Genomic DNA, 22,539 nt, shown 5'->3' with positions numbered 1-22,539 from the left:
AGAGTCAGCGTCCAAAATGATTATCTTATGGTCATTAAAAACTATTTATGCCGGGAAGCCTGGTGGCTTAAGGGTTTAAGACACTGACCATGTAATCACAACATTGCCTGATCGAGCCTGGCCAGGTCTCTCTCCTCATTTCCTGCCAGCTCTCTATTGTATACTATCTCATAGAAACAGAAAAAATAGCCACAAAATTTCTGACTAAAGCAACCTCGTTCAAAACATATTCTTTTTTTTTAGGGGGAAAACATACCTGACGAGGGGTAGTGATAATAAAAAGCTAAACGTTTCACAACAAGCCTCGAGTGACCTGTCAGTTAGGTCAGGACAGATGTGCAACAAGTTTACAGAACTTCGCTGTGGCTGGCCATAATTCAGAGGCAATGATGATTCGATGTCAGACCTTAAAATGTCACTGCTCAGTTTTCAGGGTAACGTACTGTCAAATCTGAAATGTATGACATAAGTCTATGACCTACTGCCTACAATAAGTGTGATAAAATACCACTGTTTGTGTGCAAATCTGCAGCTGTAAAAAAAAAAAAAAAGAAAAACTTACTGTACCTGTCTCTTTTTGAACAGATATTAAACAGAGGGCGACCACAATTACACAAAGGTAATTTTACATAACTGACATTGCATTTAACTTAATGTGCAACAGAAGACCAATAAAAACCTGCGCTTTAACTCCATAATTATACTCAAGAAAAGGGCCTTATAGTACTTTCATAATGGCATTACATGTAAAAGACGAGAAAAAGCCTGGTAACTACGATGAGAAAAAAGCTATTTGAAATCAATAAGTCAGCTGGAGCATAATTGTAGCAGTGGTTTGAGACTGCAGCATGAGCAGGTCACCAATGTAATCCAATGAATATCTTAACAGAATAATTAAAAATACACAAGGAATCCAAACGTTTCCTGCCGCCTATGCTCTCAAAGTGCCTTTGGGCGAGACAATCAAGCAACAACTGCTCTATTTATCAAGCATCAGTGAAAGACGGGAGCTGCACAGGGCCGACTCTCAGGTGTGAGCATATTTTTATGTGCAACCCTCCCTCACACGTATCCCCTCCCCACCGACCTTTGCTGTAAATATATATGCTGTCAAGCTGTCACAAAGCTGTTCATTCAAAATGTCAAACTTGAAGTTATCAAACTGCTCTAGATTCTGCATCAAAGTGTGTTTGTATCGTTACCCCTTCAAGCAGCCCCTTAAAGTGCTTCTATGGATTCCCCTCTAAAGACGTTTGCAAGTTTTGCAGCGCCGTCGGCTTTGCTTTTTGGTCACTTGACTGCGGAAAAAACCTTTGCATTCGCTCCGTATTCACAGAATCACGACACGGGTTGGAGTCACTGTATGTCCTTAGCACCCTTGAATGAATGAATGAATGAACACACACACAGAGCTGAAGACAAAACATATAAAATGCATTTAAAGTTTGAGTGAGAGACTGAGCCACCTAAAACTTGCAAAACATAACAGGAAGTATCTGTTTGGCTTGGGGAAAATTCAGCCCTATGCTGGACATGTTTTGTCCCATTATGCATTTCAATATTAATGGTATGTGCGTCTCCTTTTTCAGGAAGGTAATTTACTAATTTTTGTACCAGCATAAACACTAAAACCATTTTGGAAAAGTAAAGCCTCTATCTTTAGGCTGTTCTGAAAACTGGCCAGCAAGCTCATAGCTCCCAAAAAATAAAAGAAAATAAAAAAATAAATGAAAACACAGCTTCATTACTACAAACCTAGCAGCTGAAAGAATTGGAAGGAATATAAAGCAAAATCCGCTGCCCAACAAACAGCAAGTTTCTCAACTCTGTGCCAATCATACTTAAGCCCAGGAATATTACAATGAACGACAAAATCTTGCATTGCTTGCCATAGCCTACACAAATCTGGAGATTTTAATACACTGCCACCTGAAGTCAAATTTACTTTTGCTTACAAAATCCTTCAAAATATTCCTCCATATAGGGTTGTCTTCAGCCGAGGTAGCACACACACACACACAGTACGTCTCCTCAACGTGCCTTATTCCATTCCAGAAACTATGCCAGCATATCTGGATATTACCAAGGAGAAATCCCAGACAAATATAATTTCATCTCAACCCTGTCTAATCCATCACTACAAATATCTCTCAAAATATGACTAGCATGTTTAATTATTCATCCACTGACAAATTTCAAGCAGACTTCACAATAGTTCAAAGTTTTTTCATAAATGAGTGTGTGTCAGTGGATCATCTGCCTTATTTAAGTGAATCAGACAACTCTTTCAAACTGAACATGCATTCGTAATAATAAATATTTGACACATGCTCCTTGTGGATGGCTAGCACATTGATATATTTATATATTATTATTATCATTACAGTAACAAGTTGAGCAACAGCTTGGGTGCTATAAAATGTATTGATTTTGCCTTTAATATAGTGTGCTCATATACACTGTGTTTTTGACATCGAGGCCATTTTTTTTTTTTTTTTTGCTATGTGTTGTTTCAGGTCTATTTTTCACACCTAACAGTATCAGCACATCAGGCGTGATACAACACAATATCTGTGGGGTCAAACAGTAGCAAGGCAGCAGTCCTGAGACAGCACGCCCTTCCGTGTCCACATGAGATATGTGCACGCTGCACATGTGGCTGCAGCAAATAAGGGGGTGTGTCAGCCTCACTCAGCCAGAGAAGTAAAAGTGAACACATATATAATATTCACCCTGGAGCTGTGTTTTATTGCCGGGCACGGGCTGAAGGAACCATCACGCATTTAGCCCTTACTCATGACCTTGATCAACACAGCCCGTTAACCTAAGAGGTGTTTCCCCACCAGGCCTTAAGCGGGGAAAAGTCACAGTTGGCATAACAGTGCAAACACAAAACATTGCAATAAACTCTTATATAAGTGCAGATAAAATTAACTCACCGTCTTTGAGTCTAATTCATGGTGCTGTTGAGCTAAGACTTTATCTACACTGGCAGCATCTGTAAACGTAACAAACCCAAATCCTCTGCAAAACAAAGAGACAAGAGAAGGGGGGAAACAGTGTTAGAAAATGCACACATGCAAAAGTAAAACCCAAAAAAAAAGAGAGAGAGAGAGAAAAAGAAATTGTCTTGCTTGCAGATGCAAAATGTGAAAAACATCACCACTTGCAACAGCAATCTGCACGGCAGCAGGCACAATATTGCTATGACCTTATTACAGTTGCAATATTTCTCTTGTAAATACATTTCGAATCCAGATTATGGACGTCCTGTGGCAGATTTGAAAGCGAAACCGGGGCCGGTGCTGATCATTATTTGCTGTGTTCCAATGTGAGACGACACTACACCAACATTGTGGTGCAGTCACAAAGTCAATGTCAAATTGCATTCGGCCGCAGCTTTACAGCAGTGAGCATTTAAGCTTATCTGGCTTGCTGTGAAACCACACGCAGGCGCGCGCACACGGGGACACACGCACACGAAACACATGGGGCGCGCGGACACACAAACACACACATGCACGCTGGATTAGCACTAAACACGGTCAAAGTGAAGCGATATCGTCATGTGCACTGGGAGGGAAAAAGAAGTAGAAAAGCCCTGGTATTTACCTTGAGCGTTTTGTCGTGGGGTCTCTCATCACCATACATTCTCTTATTTCTCCGAATTTACTAAAATAGTCTCTAAGGCTGTCTGTGAATAGAGAAAATATGTCGGGTCATTTTGACAGAAACATATGGGCATGCTGTTGTCAGTGCATTTCAAAAGAAGAAGAAGAAGAAGAAGAAGGAAAAACAAACACCCCGCGATGCGCATAGGGGTCGAATAGAGGACTTCAGATGGACGGAGATCAAAAATAACATCGAGCGCACACACTACTGAGATATCCCATACAGTAACACTACTGCACAGTGCACATTCGCACATACACCGCCAGCAGCTACAGCTACGAGCACTCAGTCACAGCGACAAAAACAACAAGAAATACTGGATACGGTGTAAAAGAGAATAACAGTCTCACCTGGTGAGGTTTGCCAGCTGAGGCCACCGATAAACATTTTACTGTAAGGGGAAAACACAACAGAAGTGAGTCCAGATGTCAGTTCGGCCATTTTGACGACTAACTACTTCTAAAAGCGACCTTAAAGGATAAAGGAAGACTATGAAAACACATTCGCGCTCGGTAATTATTCTCTATCTACATAAAAGAAAAAAGGAGGAGGCCACTCTCGCTACAAAGCTGAGGTCTTCCAAAACTGCAGCTGGAAACGGACCGGGGGGTTTTAAGTGCGTACTGTGCGGGGACGAATCCAGCACGGCAGTCGAAGTCCTCTCCAAGATGTTGTAACATGAAAAAAAATCGTGCCTTAGGATTAAAATTAGAAAAAGATTCTTACCCCGGGTCATGTTGTGAATCATTTAGGCTTCCGGATGTGGCTTGACTCCCGTCTCCTTCCATATCTATTCCAAACTATAGGCTGGGACTACAGTAACAGTGACAGACACACACAGATACGGCAGGAGATATGCAAAGCCCCGCTATGAGAATATTACTGAGCCGGGAATGAAAGCGTCACACGTGGGATCAGCTCAGCCCCCTGCTCCCTCCTCCCTCTCTCAGCATGCTCTACCTTGGCCCACAGGGGGCGGAGCCTGACTCTGTCACCTAACCAATCCAATTGACGTCAATTCAGGCAATCTGCAAACCAATCCTCCGATTTGTCATTTAATTAAGCAATAAGCCACTAGAGGTGAAAGTGGCTTATTGCTCTTCTAAACCACTGGACATATGCATGAGAAATGTTACTTCAAATTAATACTGTTTACAAATTTCAACCGAGCAGCATTTTATTTCTTTTATTTTTATTGTTATTTTTATTCTTTTTTTAATTACATTTACTTAATATTCCTCCGCCGTGCAATATAGTCCCCTCAGAAAGAAGTGGGGCAGTTCCTATTTTCATGTTAATATTTAAATCATCCTCATTGTTATGGCTCACAGGGGTTTATTGAGAAATAATCGGGGTTTAATTCAGCTGAAAGCTGCATACAGTGTGAAGCAAAGTGTAAAACAGGTATTGTGCAGCACCAGTAAACTGGCATCTTGTTTATAATTGAACTATAATTGAATACTAACAACTGAATACAAGCAATTATTGCATGTTTTATCCCCCGAAGCACTGCAGAGTTTTATAGTGGTAGATGACAATGTCATTGCAAGGTGATATGTTGCACATTTCACCAGTAAGAGGTGATTTCAGGGGTTAATGCATTAAAAATTGTGAGTTTTTTAAGGCAGGTGCACACCTAATGAGCAGTAGAGCTGTAATCGTGATCCATATCCATACAGTCATGCTGCACTAGTGACAAGCTAACAAGCAACATTTGGATTTATTAACAATGCTACCTCAAATATGTATATGTGTGTGTGTGTGTGTGTGTGTATATATGTATATATATATATATATATATATATATATATGTATGTATGTATATGTATATATAGATATAGATAGATAGATAGATAGATAGATAGATAGATAGATAGATAGATAGATAGATATAGTATAGTACAGTACAGTACAGTACAGTACAGTGTTAATAGTCCTGTGTAGTCTACAATTTGCACCACCACATTACCATCCCGTTAAACATACTCTTGTACAGATATCTATAGATGTAAATACTAGTTAAACACTCATTTTCCTTTTTTTAACTTGTTACCCTTGTCTAAATGCACGTGTGTTTTTGTGTACATGCTTTGAAAGCAAATAGAAAGCTGTCAAATTCCTGGCATATAACTGGTTCTGATGTCCATGCTAAATTAAAACTTAAGAAATCAAAGAGAGCTCAGATATTATACAGAGGAGCCTCTATTATAATGTACTTAACGGTGTCCAATATTATGCCACGAGGTGGGCTGATTATTAAAGGAAGTCCTCTGAGCCTTACAATCTGTGTTCCAGCATGTTTCATGTGTCCCTGGTCAAGATAGTGAATCTGTGTAGCTGACCCAGGGTCTCACCTTTAACCGCTGTATTCATTATGATAGCCAACAAAGAATTTTCCCGCGAGGATCAATAAAGTATGGTATCCACACATATAGTGGTGTAATTATGGATCTTTCCTTGTAGATGACCTGTAATGAGCTGCTAGCCCTGCTCTCCACACAATGTAGGCAGAGATAAGCTGTCTTATGCGTCTGCATGACCTTGAAGAAGGAAAAGCAGGGTAACAGAAATGAAGAATAAATGAATATGTGTGACATTTTCAGGGGGGGAAATATATTGTTATCAGCATTAATTGCACAGTATGCTATACAGAACAAAATTTTAAAAATGCATTCGGAAATTCAGTTTAAATTATGTATTATACATTTGTTTGTATCCATGCCAGATAGCTGCTCACAGAAGTCAGACAACAAATATTATATGAATGCAGTTTGCATTAATCTTAGCATGAAAGCTCTGTATGAAACGTGACTCGTGATCCTATTTCATTATTCACAGTCGCTGAAGTTTTTTTTAAAATAGGTCTTCTTGTGCTGAGTGTTCGGGGTTCTACCAGGGGGAATTTCTTATCTGGCCTGGCAGCATGTTTTTGAAACAATGACTTAGATAAAACCCAAATAACAACACTTTTGTCAGTTGAACAGCTTAAAGTCTGTCATTAGTTAGGGGACTCTCCACGTTGCGGCTGTCTGTATCTCTGAAACAAAGGGACAGAAGCAAATGGTGGCATTTCTTTGTAGCACAGGAGTGTCAAAGAAAATGGAAATATGACACCTCATGTGAAAGACTATTACTTATTATAGCTTTTCTGCGCCAATACATTTATGGTTACTTTGCTGTCAAATGTGCATCCTATAGAATATATTTTGAATGTGAATGCAAGAAATCACATCTGGGCAGAAATACCCTGAGCAGCGAGTTCCATGTTAAATTCCTGTCTGGCCAACACACTTGCTACATGTCATTCTGTCCCTTACATTCCCTATTACTATTTCCACTATGTCCATCAAGCAAGGACATATAATGCTCCTCGCCAAAAAAAAAAAAAATCTTTAAAAATAGAAAGAAAAAGAAAATCACATCCACTCATGCAGCTGCACAGAGAGAAAGAAGTGAGGGAGGTTATAAATTGATGTGGAATATGAGCTCTGAGGAACAACAGGCTTTAAAGCCCATCACAAGGTGTGCAAAAATCACAGTGGATTTAACACATGAAGAGCAACTTCTGTTTTATGCTCAAATAAAAAACACTGGAGGCCCAGGTTTCACGGTGTGACTGTGAATTATTCTGTTTTTTGAACATTGCTATTATTGCCTTTCCATTCACTGTTGTTATACCATGAAGAAAGCCAAGTTAAATGTGAAAGGAAAGTTAGAGTAGGTGTAACGTTTTACAAGATCTCATCAAGGGTTGTAACCCACAGTTGAAACCAAAACAACTTGATGCCAAAGCAGATGTGAACTATTCTTTTTGTTTTTCCACATCATATTCCAGCCCGAATCTCTCCTATCTTATGAATAAGCCTGATTTAGGGTTTGGGTCTCCAGATCTTTTTTAACACAGACTGAAGGAGAAGCATGTATAGATTTTTAAACTTAGCAGTGTTCTCCTTTAATCTGAGCAGCCACCGCCGCCTGATGAAAGTGCCTAAAGTGTTTATACCTCCTTCAACAACTTCACTCTGACAGCAAAGCGTTTTGGAGCAGTTGAGCGTTTAGCACTGAGTGAGAGGGAAAAAGAAGGGTTTCATTTTACAACTAAGTATGTATGAACACATTTCCTTGAAAGTGATGCTGAGATGCAGTTACATCACCATTACTTGGACACCACTCGGAGACGTTTTGATTAATGAGGGGACAAAGAATTTCAAGCTATTTTCCTGCATCCCGCATGCTTTGAACTCATAGTTATTTTTCTGAAGATTGAAGGAAAATGAAAAAAAATTGTATTACTGCAACTCTCTCCTGTATTCAACTCCGCTTCTCAATAGAGAGGAAATTCAGCATGCAAAAAAGCTTGTAACTAACTGAGCCGTTGCATAAAAACTGAAGGATTTGGGGATTGAGAAAGAAGTAAACTTGATAGCGTGTGAAAGAGCGGAGGGGAAAAAGAAAGTGAGAGAAGCAACAGACTCACTGACGGTGCAATGAGATGCTGCTTTGAGAAGAGGCATCCTGTTTCCGGTTGCAGTAATCACTTTACACCCTCTGAAGCTTCACTTGACCTTGGAGAAATTGTTCTTGGATCGCGTGTAACCCCTTTCGCCGCACAGATTCCTATATAACCCGTAAACAAAATGCACATTCTGATGATAGATGATGTCTCATACTGATACCAGTAGTGAAACTTAAAGTCTGTGGAGGTTTCATATGTTTAAACTGAATTTGCATGAATATAACAGAGACTCAGCCTCGCCACATGTTTCCAGCATGCACTCATATGCGAAACAATCCACTCCTGAAAGAGAGCTCAGAGTAAATACCTTCTATCGCTTACATGAATTTGTTATGGATATGATTCAGACACTCTTGAGATGTTGTTAATTTTATCCTTTGGATTTTGTGAATGATTTCATATTGATCACTGTGGATTGAGCGATCTTTGCTTTCCTCAAGAGGCCCTATTACAGTGAAAATTCAGAGCCCCAAGGAAAGCTGTGCAGAAGGCTGCAGATGTGAACAAATTGTCTCCCTCTAGTGTCCTCTCCTTTCTGCTTCCCCCTTTGCTGAGCTAAAGAACCTGTCAGACTGCAGGGAGAGGGCCAGACTGAAACATGCATAATTGACAGTCCTATTTCAGGAATTAGTTACCCACCAAACTGCAGCCTACCTGCTCTTTCATCTTGCCTGGAATAATTTAGCATCTTATAAAAGTCTATTCCGGCCGACCAGGATTAACGATTGATTAATTTAATAAATAAAATTCCTATTCCCGTCATTGATTTCTACGTCTCCTCGAGGGTGGCTGTGTGTAAACCTTGTCAAGTGATCATGATTTGTGCGGATTACTGGGGCTGTGTATCTTTGTTTCCACACAGAGAAACTGTTTGAAGTTAGATCAGTAGGAAGGATGTTCTGATGATGAGTGATTTCTCTCCCCCCATTATGCCTTCTGTAACCACACAGATGAGTTAATTAAGCTGTGCCAGAGGCTACGCACCAGCATTCCAGGTAGATGGCCCACTGTGATATTCAGACATCCACATTATTACACATTAGAAATGAAAAAAAGAAACTGTAATATTGACTCTGAACTATTCAGCCCAATATCTATGCATAAGGCTCCTCAATGCTTGCCAGTTGTGCTTAGAAATTCAAAAAAATACATTATTCACTTGTACCAATTGCACACAGGCACCTGAAGGTAACACAAAACAGCCTGAAGTAGCCCAAAAAACCAAAGATTGTAACTGAGAATAATACAAAACATGCACAGAGTTTCAAACTATGCACGAACAGAAGACATAACAGAGGTTGTGTAAGTTTTAACAGTGTGGTCCAAGCAAGATAATCTGCATTTTTTGGCCTCAGTGGCCCACACTTGCATGTGGGTCTCTTTTGTACCAATCAGGCTCCCACACAAGTGGATGATGACGACATCATTTACCTGCTCCACTGGGCTGGGAGATAAGCTCGTGCCCCTGCTGCTCCTTGGAATGTTCTTGCTGCTGTTTGTATGACTCCAGAGAGAGCTGTGTGTTACAGATGATGACGAATGGCATTAAAGCACCACAAGGAGCCATCCTATCACCTGTACAGTCAGCAGTGGGGGAGAGAGATGTGTGTGTTGGCCTTTTGGAGAGCTTTGTCAAGGCAGAAGAATGGCATTTTCCCTCTCTTTCAGTAGCTGAATGTGAAACCGGCCCAGTGAGGTAAGCTGCGTTTGGGGCTGTTTATTAGATCCATTATGGCTTCCCAAATCTATTTTTTTGTGAAACTGAGATCATTGCACAAGTGTTCAGCTGCGTCCGTTGTTGCTAACTGAAACATAATATGGGTTACTAGCCTGAGGGGCCCTTAAATTCCATTTAAAACAAAAATCTTCCATAGGCCAGTAGTGGTAAGCAAGCCTCTCTGGACAACCAGCTCAGTGGTGCTTTTCTGTCCTCTAGCTCATTCTGCGTTTTTGCAGTCTTTTTTCTCTTGCTTCCTTTTTACCATCTTTTTTTCCCCTAACTGGCTGCCACCATATATTCTCTCAGTTGCCAACCACTTCCTATTCTGCAACCACTGACCTTAACACTGACCTTGCCTTGTCTGTGCCATTGAGATGAGAGCGAGAGATACCACAGCCTCAGCCTCCCCCCACTACGCTGCAGGGTTGAATTTTGCCTGTCTCATCAGTCTTCTGGCTGCTGGAGTATGCCTTGTTATTTCTTCCAGATTCTTACACATTTCGCTTTTCGGCTGATCACTGCCCGGCCTGGAAAACATCGCTCTTGGCTCAAAGAGATGCTGGGCCTTGGCATATAGACCCAGGCTGTCAATACAGATTAGGTTTATCAGATAAACTTTATCTGCAGCATTTGAGCGTCCTTTGGTTGGGTACCAGCCTAATTCTAGGCTACAATTGATATTGTGACCCAGACGTTAAGGAGATCGAAAATGGCAGCCATTGTTTCTGCCATAAGCAGGCTGCAGTGATCTTTTCAAGGTAGGTCGCTCTTTGTGTTACCATGTGTGTCGCTTTACTCTGGTCCAAAATAAAGGGCGGTACATTAGGTGCACCTTAGGCCTGGGGGCTGCTGATTATCTACGGCAACTGTGATAAATTTCCCATCTCATTATCCTTGAATGGGTTATTATCCTCCATTCACTGCTCTTATTCATTTCCTTCCTTGATGTGATGTTTGAATATAAATCAAATGTCAAAGGAAAAGACCAGAAAAACAGCTACAGCGTTTCAACTAATTCAAAGTCTTGTTTGCATGTACATTCCCAATTATCGAGTCCAGTCATTGCAGAAAACTCAAAAATTTGGTCTTTGACGGTCTTAGAAGTCTTAAAAGTAGAAGTTTTTTTTCTTCTAGATTCTTGAGAACACTGTAGTCTCTGTCAGGGACAAGCTGTGTCCTGGTGAGGGTTGTCTCTGTGACTGCAATGTTTTGGGGTAAACATTAATTTCTGCCTCTTAACCACAAGAGGGCACTTAGAGCACATGTAATCATAGGAGCTGATGTCATTTGTGCTCGTGTGTCTTTGATGCCTGTGTATTTGTAGAAGTGACCAGTCTGTGGTGCTCTTTTTAAAAAAGCAGTGTGTCTAGAATCACACAAACAATCCGGTCCAGCACCTGCAGCTGCTCTCTGACCTCTCTTACTCAGTGTGAGGACCGCACGAATTCTTTTCTCTTTTCTCTTCTCAGACACTCACAATGATTGTTGGCTTTAATATCACAGTACACTATGTGTTCTTAAAGCCTTTCTGTACACCACTGTCTGAACACAGTGATATAATATATGAAGGTGATGGGAAATTAAATTTACGAGAACACAAGAGGGCAGTACAAAGAAGCTCGGCGAGGGTGAGTGTTATTGAGTGTGGCTGAAAGAAAGAAGGAATCTCACTCAAAACAAGCTCGGGTGGTGAGATAAAGAGAGGAGGCCTGGCAGCTGTAAATGATGCTAGCCTTCTACACCTTGTCAGTTATTAGGAGAAGCCAGAGGAGAAATCTGACATTACTTTGTGTTGTCTACAGAGAAAATAATTGGCTATCAGGCCAGCTCACTGGCACCTAAAGTACTTGGAAGAGATGTTTTAAAGTTCTGCAGCAAAAGGGAGAGAGATAAATACATACAAGGATGAGCCACAATAATAAAACCACTGACAGGAGACGTGCAAAACACTGATTATCTAGTAACAATTCATTGTTCTCCTATGTAACCTTGGGTCCTTGAATTCATGTGGATGTGACTTTGACATGTATCACCCTCCCAAATATTGTTGCAAACCGTGCACTCCCTCTCCCCATGGCAACAGCACCGTATAGATAACACACACTGCAACAACTGCTAAAGAACACGTCGAGGAACATGAGAAAGAGCCCAAACCTGGCCTCCAAACTCCCCAGATCCCAATGTGCCTGAGCATCTGCAGCCTAATGACAGAAGGTCCGACCCTGCAATTCACAGCATCCAACAACATCCCAGACACCAGAGAACACCCAGAGAGAGGCGATTCTGGCGACACAAGAGAGACCTAGACAATGTTAGGCAGGTGTATGTACACATAAAAATGATGCAATATGAATTGAAAATCAATCTCAGTTAAACTCCATTCTCACGTTCTCTTTTTAAGTTCCACACACAACACCTACACCGTGAAATAATCTGATTTAGTGGTTAATAATATTTCATATGCATAATAATGGAACAAATGAAGGTGCAAGTTCAGGAAAACAGAACTGAGGTGAGAAATGAAAGTCAACTCTCTCTGAACCTTGAGACGTGTTTTCAGATAATGAGCACACCCACCACGATATTTCCTTCCGTTTCATTTTTTAAAGCTATAAATACATAGAATTTACTTGGTAGGTGTTTGATTTTCTTAACAATATGCTATAAATAAAGGCTTTTGTAGAGAATTATACTAGAGTCATGTCATTCAAAATTCTTTTAATTAATAAAACACTCTTTGCTAAATCAGTGCATTCTACTTGCTTGTTATCGAGGACATACTCTATCTCTGTCTATAAATATCCATTTGTATAGTCTTCAGAGTCACGCACTGTTGAAAATGCACTGTGTGGAGCCAGAGTGGTGCAGACTTTTTGGAGAGCTGCTCAGGTCTGAGCCATGGCCTGGTGTTGCATCAGATGTTTGTCATTCACTGTGTGGGTGGTGACAGTAACACCATATTGTTCTCCGAGGCTGAACCACAGGGTCACCTGTTCACCAGACTCACACCTTCTGTGCCACTCACTGCCATGTGGGAGCTCAGTTTCTCTGTCACAGATGTTCCTGCATGTGAGTTTCTCACTTCTCTTCAAGACAGGTCATATGAAGAACACGCACCTCCCTGCCAGTGCCTTTTCCACTAAGTATTTTAGCAATTACCGTTCTATGTTGCACCGATTTTTCTTTTTTGCGGAAGGAGAAACAAGAAAAGTGATTGCTCAATGACCAACTGATAAGATTATGTTTGTTCTGGGCAGCATCCAGGTGTGATTAACTGTGTGGCAGGGTTTGGCTGTGTGCTGCTGTGCTCAGTGAGCGTTCACTGAAAAATAAAACAACTCGAACACGTGTGAATAAAATCCGCGCAGCTCGTTGTTTTGACTCCTGGGAGATACAGTGTAGTTGTTCAGTTCCTTCATGCAACTATTACAGAACAGATTCTAGTAGACACAAGCTGGGATTGAACTGATTTGCGGTTTGTTTTTTCCCCTCTCCCATGAGACTTCATCATTCCACAGTTTTAAATGAAAATCAACAGTCTTGCGGGGTAGAATAAAGCAAAAAAATATTGTGTGAAGAAAAGCAGTTGCGGTAAAACTCAAACAATCATCAGAAGGTGTAAATAGATCACGTTTTATTTAACTTCGCAGAAATCACCTTGCAGTAGCACCCAACAAGAAATGAAATTCCCTGGCACTAGTTCTTCTTTACTTTATCAAACGCAACCTGCTGTGATGCAGTTCTTACTGTTTTGGCACCTTTAGGTTCCATATGCAAATACATCACTGAAATGTAAAAATCCGTTGGTTGGTACATCACTGCTGTTTAACGCAATCAAGATTTGAATATCTTAGCATTACATACAAATAAGCTTAAAATGTCTGTGCTTTTAATGCTCTGCAGCAATACAGCAGTAAGTTAGCATTCCTGGAACGTTCAATCACCATGCAGATAATTTTCACGAGCGTCACTGAATCATGAAGGACACTTAAGTCTGAGATGTGATCAAAATACAGAAGCGGTCCTTGGCACTCGGAGTTTGTTAAGTGCAGTGACGCAACGTTGTCCATTTGTTTGCCCTCTGCTCCACAGAGTCTCTGTTTCCTACCACAAACATGTCGTGACCGATTTCATGTGTGCAGTTTATCCCTAGAAAAGATGATTTAAAAAGCAGGCAGGCATCAAGGACATCTATTGAAACTGGGGGGAAAAAAATATTTTAAAAAAATAAAGTGAGATTTTGTGAATCAGATCTTTTTGTAGGCCAAACCATCAAAAAACAACAATATAAAATGACTAAAATGGAGAAAAAACAATATGAAAACAGAAAAACCAACACAACAAGTCAACAGTCAAATCCAGGCAATGTACAAAAATGCATTAAAATAAAAAGGAGCATATTAATTTGTGGGTCATAATGTGCAATGAAGAGCACCTTGGTTAGCCTTGAAATAGACTGTAGCTGAACACCATGCATCCACTTACATAACAAACTGCTACCTGAATGTATAGTGCCATCATGTGCTTCGCTATATTCATTACAATGTTTTTTTCTCATTTTTTTAGTCAGCTGCATTTGAGGAGAGCCTCGTAAAAAGTCCTATTAGAAAAGTTAAATTGTTGGGGTTTTTTTGACATACAATTAGAAAAGTCGCATCATATGCAGGGAAGCACAAACCATCATAAAGCCTGTCATTTGTATCGTAAATGACCAAAGAAAGCCAAAGAAACTGGTAATATACAAACATAACAGTCCACCAACAGTCAGTAGTCTTATGTGTGTGTGTTTTAATTGTTTGTGCTATACCTTTATAGGTGTTAGTGTTTCAGAGGAGCTGAGGCAGAATGAGAGACAGGAGCCCCAGGTTGTAAAGGAAACAAAGTAATGAACAGGCAGCAAGAGTCGAGCTGCTGTTGCTGATGCCGCGAGGAGGGGACTGATTCTGTCTCCTCACGCTCCTGGTGCGAAGAGTGGTTGTTTTCTTTGTTTGGATGTAGGGACTCTCTGTTGTAAAGAATTGGTCTGTGGCCAGCCGCATGTCATCTCTGATGGATTTTTCAGTAATGAGACTTGTGTCAGAAGAAGCGGATGTGTCAGCGGCGTGGAATGAGTCAGTGGGTGACGTTCCCTTTGTGTCAGGGACGAGATAGGAATCTATGTCAGCTGCAGTCGCAGAAAGGTGATTAATGGTTAGGTGGGTGCCTATGGTTCTGGATGTCAGGGTGGGTGTGGATGTGTGGGCCTGCGTGTTCAGAGTCTCTTTAGGGGTGTGTGGAGTGCTCAGCAGAGCAGAAACAGTAAAGTACCACCATCCGGTGACACTGGCCTCAGGGGGTGAGGAGCTCAGATCCTGGGCGCTTGCTGCCAGAGGGGGCAAGTTGTAGGAGGCGAAGTGCCACCCTCCAGTCCTGCCCGGACGTACCCGTCCACAGACAGGCTGGGTGTGGCAGGGGCAGCCCAGGACACGTGCAGATGTACGCTGAGTCCAGGAGACTAAGTAGGCGGTGTCTGCATAAAGGTGGCAGGCCCAGGGGTTGTCGCCCAATGTGATGACTCTCAGTGAGGTCGTCTTGTCCAACACTCCAAAGGGCAGCGTGGTGAAGCGGTTAGCATGCAGGTAGAAGTGAGTCAGTCTGGGGAGACGGTCTAGAGAGTCTGGCAGCACCTTCACAAGCAAGTTGTGGGACAGGTCAATAGTCTCCAGATTTATTGGCAGGTTGGTGGGCAAAGTCCAGAAGTGATTGTGGCTCAGGTTGAGTGTGCACAGCTTGATCAATGTGTTGTTGATAAAGGTGGCCCTCTCCAGCTTGTTATGGGAAAGGTCAAGCATACGCAGGTTCCACTGGTAGACTGTGTCATTCTTATCCAGCTGCTGGATGCGGTTGGAGGCGGCGTAGAGCTGCCAGAGGGAACGAGGCAAATCCACGGGCAGCTGGTTGAGCCGGTTGTGGGACAAATCAAGGATGCGGAGATGAGTGTACGCCGTGAGCTGACCGTCCAGGTTCTGAAACCGGTTGTGGGACAGATTAAGGGAGCGCAGGTTGTGCTGCAGGCCATCGGGCAAGAGTCTCAGACCCCTCCATGAGCAGTCGACCTCCCTGTGGCTGTGGCTGCAGGAGCACATGGAGGGGCACACGGCCAGGACACGCGACCCCAGCCACAACACGAGCACGATTTCCAGAAGGGCCTCATTAAGAAAAAGCTTCAGCAGCACATGCCTGCTAAAAGAAAAGACAGGGGGATGAGAATATTAGCGTTTGTCATACACAGCATCCACTTTAGCACCAGCGGGCTCACAGTGAAAGTGAAAGTGATGCCTGCGGTGGGCTTGGATGGCGAACACAGGACACAAACATTTGCTGTCTGTAGGAGAAGCATAGTAACCGCAGAGAGTTGTGCTGACTAAAATTGGTTTCCTCGTTTCTCTATGGCTCTAGCCTCCCTCTCACTTTACTGTACACACACACACACACACACACACACACACACACACACACACTCACACACGTACAGACAGCCTCATGTTTGCCTGACATCACTTCAGGTACACACATTAACATTACATGCCAAACTGACTCTCCTAATTATGTAGTCATGTCTTCAGAGATTGTGTTGCAGTATCCTTTATATGCACCATTAGCCACCACTGAAATATGTCCTTTTCTATAACTGATAAACATTTGACCTGAACTGCAGGAGGATATTTCTAGTCTATTGAAGAATATCATTCATCACAAAGGATGAGAAATCCCTGCAGTCATTTTCCCTGGCATCAGTTTTCGTGTTCAGTCATCAGTGGTTGTCAGTGAAGTCAGTCCCATGCTCTCAGAGGAGGAGAACTAGCTCAATAGATGGGTTTTATTAATGACTCCACAGAGAACTCATGCATCAGCTGGTCCAAAGGCAGGCAAAGACACAGCCAGGAGCTCTGCACTGTTGAAACTGCAGCATTTGTGAGCCAAGGTGTGGCAGAATATGTGTGTAAAAAAAAAAAGAGTCTTTAAAATTTGTTCATAACTCACCTTCTCATCTTATCATTCCAGTCACTTTTCTCTGCTCCTGTTTGCTGTCCGGCCCCTCTTCCCTCTCCTCTCTCTGCTTTCAAGCTCGGGACCAGCTGGTGCTCTGCTGAAGGTGATTTTTTTTTCCTATGATTTTTTTTTCTCACTTACTTGACCCCCCCTGCCTGCTCACTTGTCCAGTGCAGGCTTCTTTCTTTTTTTATTTCAGCTGCCCTCCCTGCCTTGCAGCTTGGTCCTTTTGTCTTCTTTCAGAAGCCGGGACTTTACTATTTCCTCTTATGGATCTTTTGGGTTGGCGCGATGAGGCACTGCAGGCTCTGGATTTACTCTGTGCAGTGGAAGTGAGAGGGGAGGGGTGCAGTGTTGGCGGGGGTAAGGAGAAATGGAGCGCATAATGGAGGGGTCTCTGCATAAAAAAGGATTTGACAAAGGAAACTCCACAGTCCCTTTTAAATCTGGCAGCTTTTGGGATTTACATCTGCATTTCAAGTCCCAGCTGTTGTTGTGTTTAGATTAAATGGCTGATTTTGGAGCTGCTTGCGTTCACAATCAGCCTGACTGCAATCAGTTATCACCTAAATCTATATTACCCCTCTCCAAAGTGTCCATTTACAAAGCAATGATGTGCTGTAATTGGCTGTTGTTTTCCCCATGTACATTTAGAGGCTGTCACAAAAAGCCTCAAGATTTATTGCAGAGGACTCTCCTCCTCTGCAGCTCCCTACCTGTCATTAGCAATACAGGCAACTCTCCATTTTGCACTGCATTGCTGTACTTCTAGCACACAATTACACAGGGGTCCTGGGGGACAGTCAATCAGGGTTTAGGCTTATAAAATGTGACAAATTCAATGATTGCATCACTATAGCTCACCCTCCAGATTTATGCAACCACAGCAGCACAATGTTTTTTCTTTTTTTTTCTTTGCACAGTGGTCGTGTAAACTAAACAGAGCCTCTCTTTTGCGCTGTGCTTGTTACTTCCTCACCCACCTCTCTCTGTGCTTTCCTTCCCTCGCCCACCTCTACTTCCACCTGCGCTGAGATTAAAACTCACGTATCCTGTCACTGCCCGTTCCAACAAGCCTCAAAGTCAAACCTTCACCTCCACTGCCAGTCACTGTTCGACACGCTTTGCTGTCAGTTTGAGCTGTGTTACCAAATACTGTAGCAGCAGGGAGAAAAATCATCCAAATCCCCTATATTCACTTGTAAAGTCTGCTGTACAATACAGCAGGGGGAAAAAGGTGCAGCCTGAGAAATATTTTACACTGACTCACTGAGAATGGCTTTAACTGCATCTCATCTCTGTACTTGCACATCACCCAGAGCGGCGCCGGCTCAAGGTGTTTTCCATCCTGTGCCTGGAGTTGGAGGTGTAGGTTCAGGACCGGCTCAGCTCAGGCTGTTTTGCAGAACTATTCAGACTTTTTAATGAAAGGTGCACATCCATCATGACGTCACTAGTAAGCAGATGAACAAATATCTGCACATAACAGCGGAAACAGCCCCATATTGGTTTTTTGAAAAGGGCTTTTTGTGCGGCTTTGTCAGCTCTGGCTGAGGTGAAAGGGGGTGTTCTTTCTCAGTTGTGTGGCACTGCCTGGAAGAGGCACATTCTCTGCTTGCTAATCAAGCAGACCTCTCTTTCTCTCTCTTTCACACACACACACACACAAACATGCACACGTTACACAACTAAACGGGAAATGACAGTATTGTACTCAATTCAAGATAGAGGTTACAATTGGGGTTTTTTATTTCGCTGTTTGTTACATATTTCTGTTAAAAAAAGGAAGAAACAAGTAAAGCATCAAATATCAACTGACTTGCACAAATGTGGATTATGATATTAACACGTTTCAATTTTGAAAAGTACAGATATATTAACCAGTTGTTTCGATCAGAAATGCTCAAGTTGACAGGTTTAGGAGCACACACAAGTTGTGTGATTTAAAGGACGGGAAAAGCTGCTGAAAGAAATCCTTTTTTTCACAGTGGAGGGATTGTAAAGCTAAAAGGAGGTGAAGGTAGTTGCTCAGGAAACTTTCTGGCTTCACACACAAAAACTCTAGAGCACATCCTTTGGCTCCTCTGTGCCCTCAGAGGAGGAGGCTGCGGCAGCTTTGGCCGACTGGGAATTGTCGGCCTCCTCTTGTGGCTTAGAGGAGGATGAATTTTCTGCAGCTGCAGCCTCCTCACTGTTGGCTGTGTCTCCCACTTCTTTCTCTTCCCCCTTTTGTCCATCCTCTTTTACCTTCCCTCCATCTTCTTTGGTGGTACCATTGCTCATCTCTTCCTGTGTTTGGCTTAAGTCGGACATTAGCACTGTGGTCTCTTTAGCTTCAGGCTCTGGCTTGCTTTTGTCCTTCCTGGCAGTTCCCATCCAGTATTCAGAGGTGCTGATCAGGTCGCCGTTGGTGCTCAGCATCTTGAGGCGTCTGCTCAGGTGGCACGTCCTCCATGCCAAAAACAACGTGGATATCAGAAGAATGGCGCAGGCTATGATTAGCCCAGCACTCACGAAAAACACTGGGCGACATTCTTTTTTGTTAAACATGTCATTGAGACTCAAGGTTTTGATGATGGTGGTGGTCTTAGTGGTGGTGGGCTGAGTGATGGCTCTGGTGGGCTTAGTGGTGGTTCTGGTGGGCGTTGGACCAGGTGAAGGTGAAAAGGTGAGACTACTGGAGAACTGAGAGACTGCTGTGGATGCCTCGCTGCTCACGGAGCTAATGACATTCGACATACTGCCGGCAGTAGCTTTCAAATCTTCTGAGGACGTTGGCTGAGAAGTTGAAGGAGTGTCAGCACTAGTACACCCTGGGATGAACAGTAATACACCCAGGATTTCTGTGCAGTACAGCATGAGCAGGAAGATGTTCATGTTGGTACCTGAGAATATATGGCATGGCAGTTCAGACTAAAATGGGCTTTGAAATACACAGTAAGACAAGAAGACAAGTACAGTTATAAGGTAGTTGAATTTCACTTAACCCTTGTGTCGTCAGAATTGACCAGTTTTAAAGTTTGAAAATGTGGAAAAAAATATTTTCACAGTGACGCTTCTGATGTCCACATTTTCAACATTTTTGGAAATTTTTTAAACATTTTTGGTGGAAAAAAAAGAAATGTTAAAAATGGTTCTTTTGAACATTCACAAAAAAAATCAACCAAAATCCAACTAATTTTTTGTAAATATTCTTAAAGAAAATATGAGAAGTTTTACTGATATATATATGTAATCACTTTAGATATTTTTAGGATTTTTTTTCGAGGTGTTTACTCACTTTTTGAAAATATTTACAAGAATTATCTTGCCAAATTTGGGGGATTTTAAAATAAAACTTTTTAGAGCAACTTAATGAATTATTGGAATTTTCTTCCTGAAGTTTTTGCAAATTTTCAGAAATTTGGGGATTTTTTTTGTTGAATTTTTGGATTTTTTTTTCAGGCAAGGAAACAATATTTTTTGGTGTCCGTAAATGAGGACAACAGGAGGGTTAAGTAATATCACTTCATTCCTGTTTATACTTCAAGTCAACCCCATATTGGAGGTAAATGTTGTACTTGTTGTTCCACTAAATGTATCTGACAGATTTAGTCCAGTTTTATTTATATTTTATTTATATTTTTTTATTTATATTTAAGTCATCTCAGGAGCTTCACACAGCCCCTGCCATATTTTACTTTACATTATATTTTTCATTTATTTATGCTGGTATTTTTATGATAATTGGAAGAAAAAAATGTCAGGGGTTTTTTTCTGTGCATATTTACACTACCAGTCAAAAGTTTGGACACATTTCCCACTTCTTACAACATAATTCCATGTGTATTCTTTTATAGTTTTGATATCTTCAGTATTAATCTACAATGTATAAAATGATTAAATAAAAAAAAAAACTTGAATGAGAAGGTGCGTCCAAATAAGCACGACAGAATTATGTTGATTTTTTTCATCGTCTCAGAAGTGCCATAATGTGAGAAATAATGTAGCTAGTACTGAAAATTTGCAGTCTCATTGATATGTGCATATTGTCTTTAATGGTACAGCCCTGCTTTGATATAATAATACAAATCAGTTATATGATGGTGTAAATTTAGTCAAAAATTTTAGATGTTTCTGTCTATTCCAATATTTTGCCAATCATAAAACTTTTGTTTTTCATCCTGAACAGATAAAAAAATTTTTTTGGTATTGTTCTGCTGTGAGGGTTGTACCGCTAAAGACCATAGCTACATTATTTCTCAAGTTACGGCACACAGAAGATGATGCAAGAATCAACATGACCCCACCCATCTTTAGGCAGTCTATGATAACAGGATTTACACATGAACAATTCAATTGGTGTTCACCACCAAATAATCTTACAGACATTTGATAATCCATCACAGTGAGCATTTCGTTCTTTTGTAAATGTAGTTTCTTTTGGAGTGCCTCAGCACCAAATCTTTCAACAAGTTCCACATAATTGCAACATCCTCAGTCTAATCATAGATGCAGACCTATGTGCTTCATGTTTCTGAGTGTTCAATAAAGACAAAAATTTTGCAAAAATAACTTTTCAAAGCCAAATGCAGATGAATTTAGAAGAAGACTGTCCTGAAATGTGCTGCTGGAAGGTCTGACATCTGATCCTTAAGAGGAAGTAACTAAAAAGCATTACATAATGGGCTATGATTTTGGGAAATCAAACCCAAAAGTGAAAACTTATGGATAGCACATTAAAAGACAGTGTCAATTTGAAGACTTTTTTTTTTTTTTTGCTTTTACTAGGCTTTCATAATGCGTCTGGCTGATGAAACAGGATAAAATTTCATGTTTAAATAAATAACACCACACTGAATGTGCTTTTTATTTTGATGCATTGTAGAAAACACAACAAATTTACTCCATTACACGCTAACCAACAGCTTCCCTACCAAATATCTAAAAAAAAAAGGACATTTGAAACAGCAACACGATTCAGTAACACTGATTTAAAGTAACTGTTTTAGGTGCCTGTGCTGTGTTATTTAAAAGTTGATGAAAATTCTGAAAAAATTGAATTTATATTTAAAATCATTGATTACATACTGAGTGAATTCATTTCTATTAAATGTATTACATTTCAGAATTCAAAATAAAAGATGTGTTGATAGTTTTCTCCTAAGTAGACTTTTTTAGATGTACTGTTTTTACATTTACATATATTTTCTATATCATATTTCTTATGAGATTTAGTTTTCTACAGTGAAATTCAAACCTAAAACCGGTTCACTCCGTCTTTTGTAATGTACAAGGTTAGCTCTAATCTATAAGATTTACATGACACAAAATGGAAACAAACATCAAGGTTTAAGACTGCGCTTTGCTTTCAAAGTAAAATGCTACTGTTCTTTAAAAAGTATTGAACAAAAGATTTTTAAAAAATGAATCTGTTACTTACAATGTTGGTGATCTTGATATACTTCCGAGAAGACGAGGAATTTGTGTAACTGAATATGGACGCAATGTGCTCCAAGTCAAAAGAAATAAATGATGTGTTGTGACAGACAGAGACAGCAATCTAAATCGATGGCATACTCATTTTGCTGTCTTGTTCTTACTTCTCCATTTGGCCTAT

At 41.0% G+C, this 22,539-nt stretch overlaps 2 protein-coding genes across 8 annotated transcripts in view; both read right to left on the bottom strand.

Annotated features, from left to right (window-relative positions):
* msi2b (musashi RNA-binding protein 2b) overlaps positions 1-4,629 on the bottom strand; it is a 265,986-nt gene extending 261,357 nt beyond the window's left edge. For 5 of the 6 annotated variants that reach the window (XM_022193323.2, XM_022193326.2, XM_022193325.2 and 2 more), the window contains exons 1-4: positions 4,399-4,628; positions 4,023-4,063; positions 3,613-3,694; positions 2,940-3,024 (exon numbers count right to left, since the gene is read on the bottom strand). In XM_022193323.2, coding sequence (XP_022049015.1) covers positions 2,940-3,024; positions 3,613-3,694; positions 4,023-4,063; positions 4,399-4,460 — 270 coding nt within the window. In that variant the 5' untranslated portion in view covers positions 4,461-4,628. Of the gene's footprint in view, positions 1-2,939; positions 3,025-3,612; positions 3,695-4,022; positions 4,064-4,398 lie in introns of all 6 variants that reach the window. The other variant, XM_022193324.2, reaches the window with a different exon arrangement.
* Positions 4,630-13,527: 8,898 nt separating this feature from the next.
* Positions 13,528-17,316, bottom strand: LOC110950631 (oligodendrocyte-myelin glycoprotein-like). Of its 2 annotated transcripts, none has more exons than XM_022193330.2 (2): positions 16,932-17,316; positions 13,528-16,127 (listed from the first exon to the last, which is right to left on the bottom strand). In XM_022193330.2, the coding sequence occupies exons 1-2, from the start codon at positions 16,937-16,939 to the stop codon at positions 14,735-14,737; spliced, it is 1,401 nt and encodes a 466-aa protein (XP_022049022.1). In that variant the 5' UTR covers positions 16,940-17,316; the 3' UTR covers positions 13,528-14,734. The 2 variants fall into 2 exon arrangements, with proteins under 2 accessions (XP_022049022.1, XP_022049021.1); XM_022193329.2 differs by having other exon boundaries at positions 13,528-16,130; positions 16,932-17,315.
* Positions 17,317-22,539: the final 5,223 nt, after the last annotated feature.

The sequence above is a fragment of the Acanthochromis polyacanthus genome, chromosome 17, assembly GCF_021347895.1.
Source record: "Acanthochromis polyacanthus isolate Apoly-LR-REF ecotype Palm Island chromosome 17, KAUST_Apoly_ChrSc, whole genome shotgun sequence".
Classification (NCBI taxonomy): Eukaryota; Metazoa; Chordata; class Actinopteri; family Pomacentridae; genus Acanthochromis; species Acanthochromis polyacanthus.
This window is presented reverse-complemented; position numbering and strand designations above follow the sequence as displayed.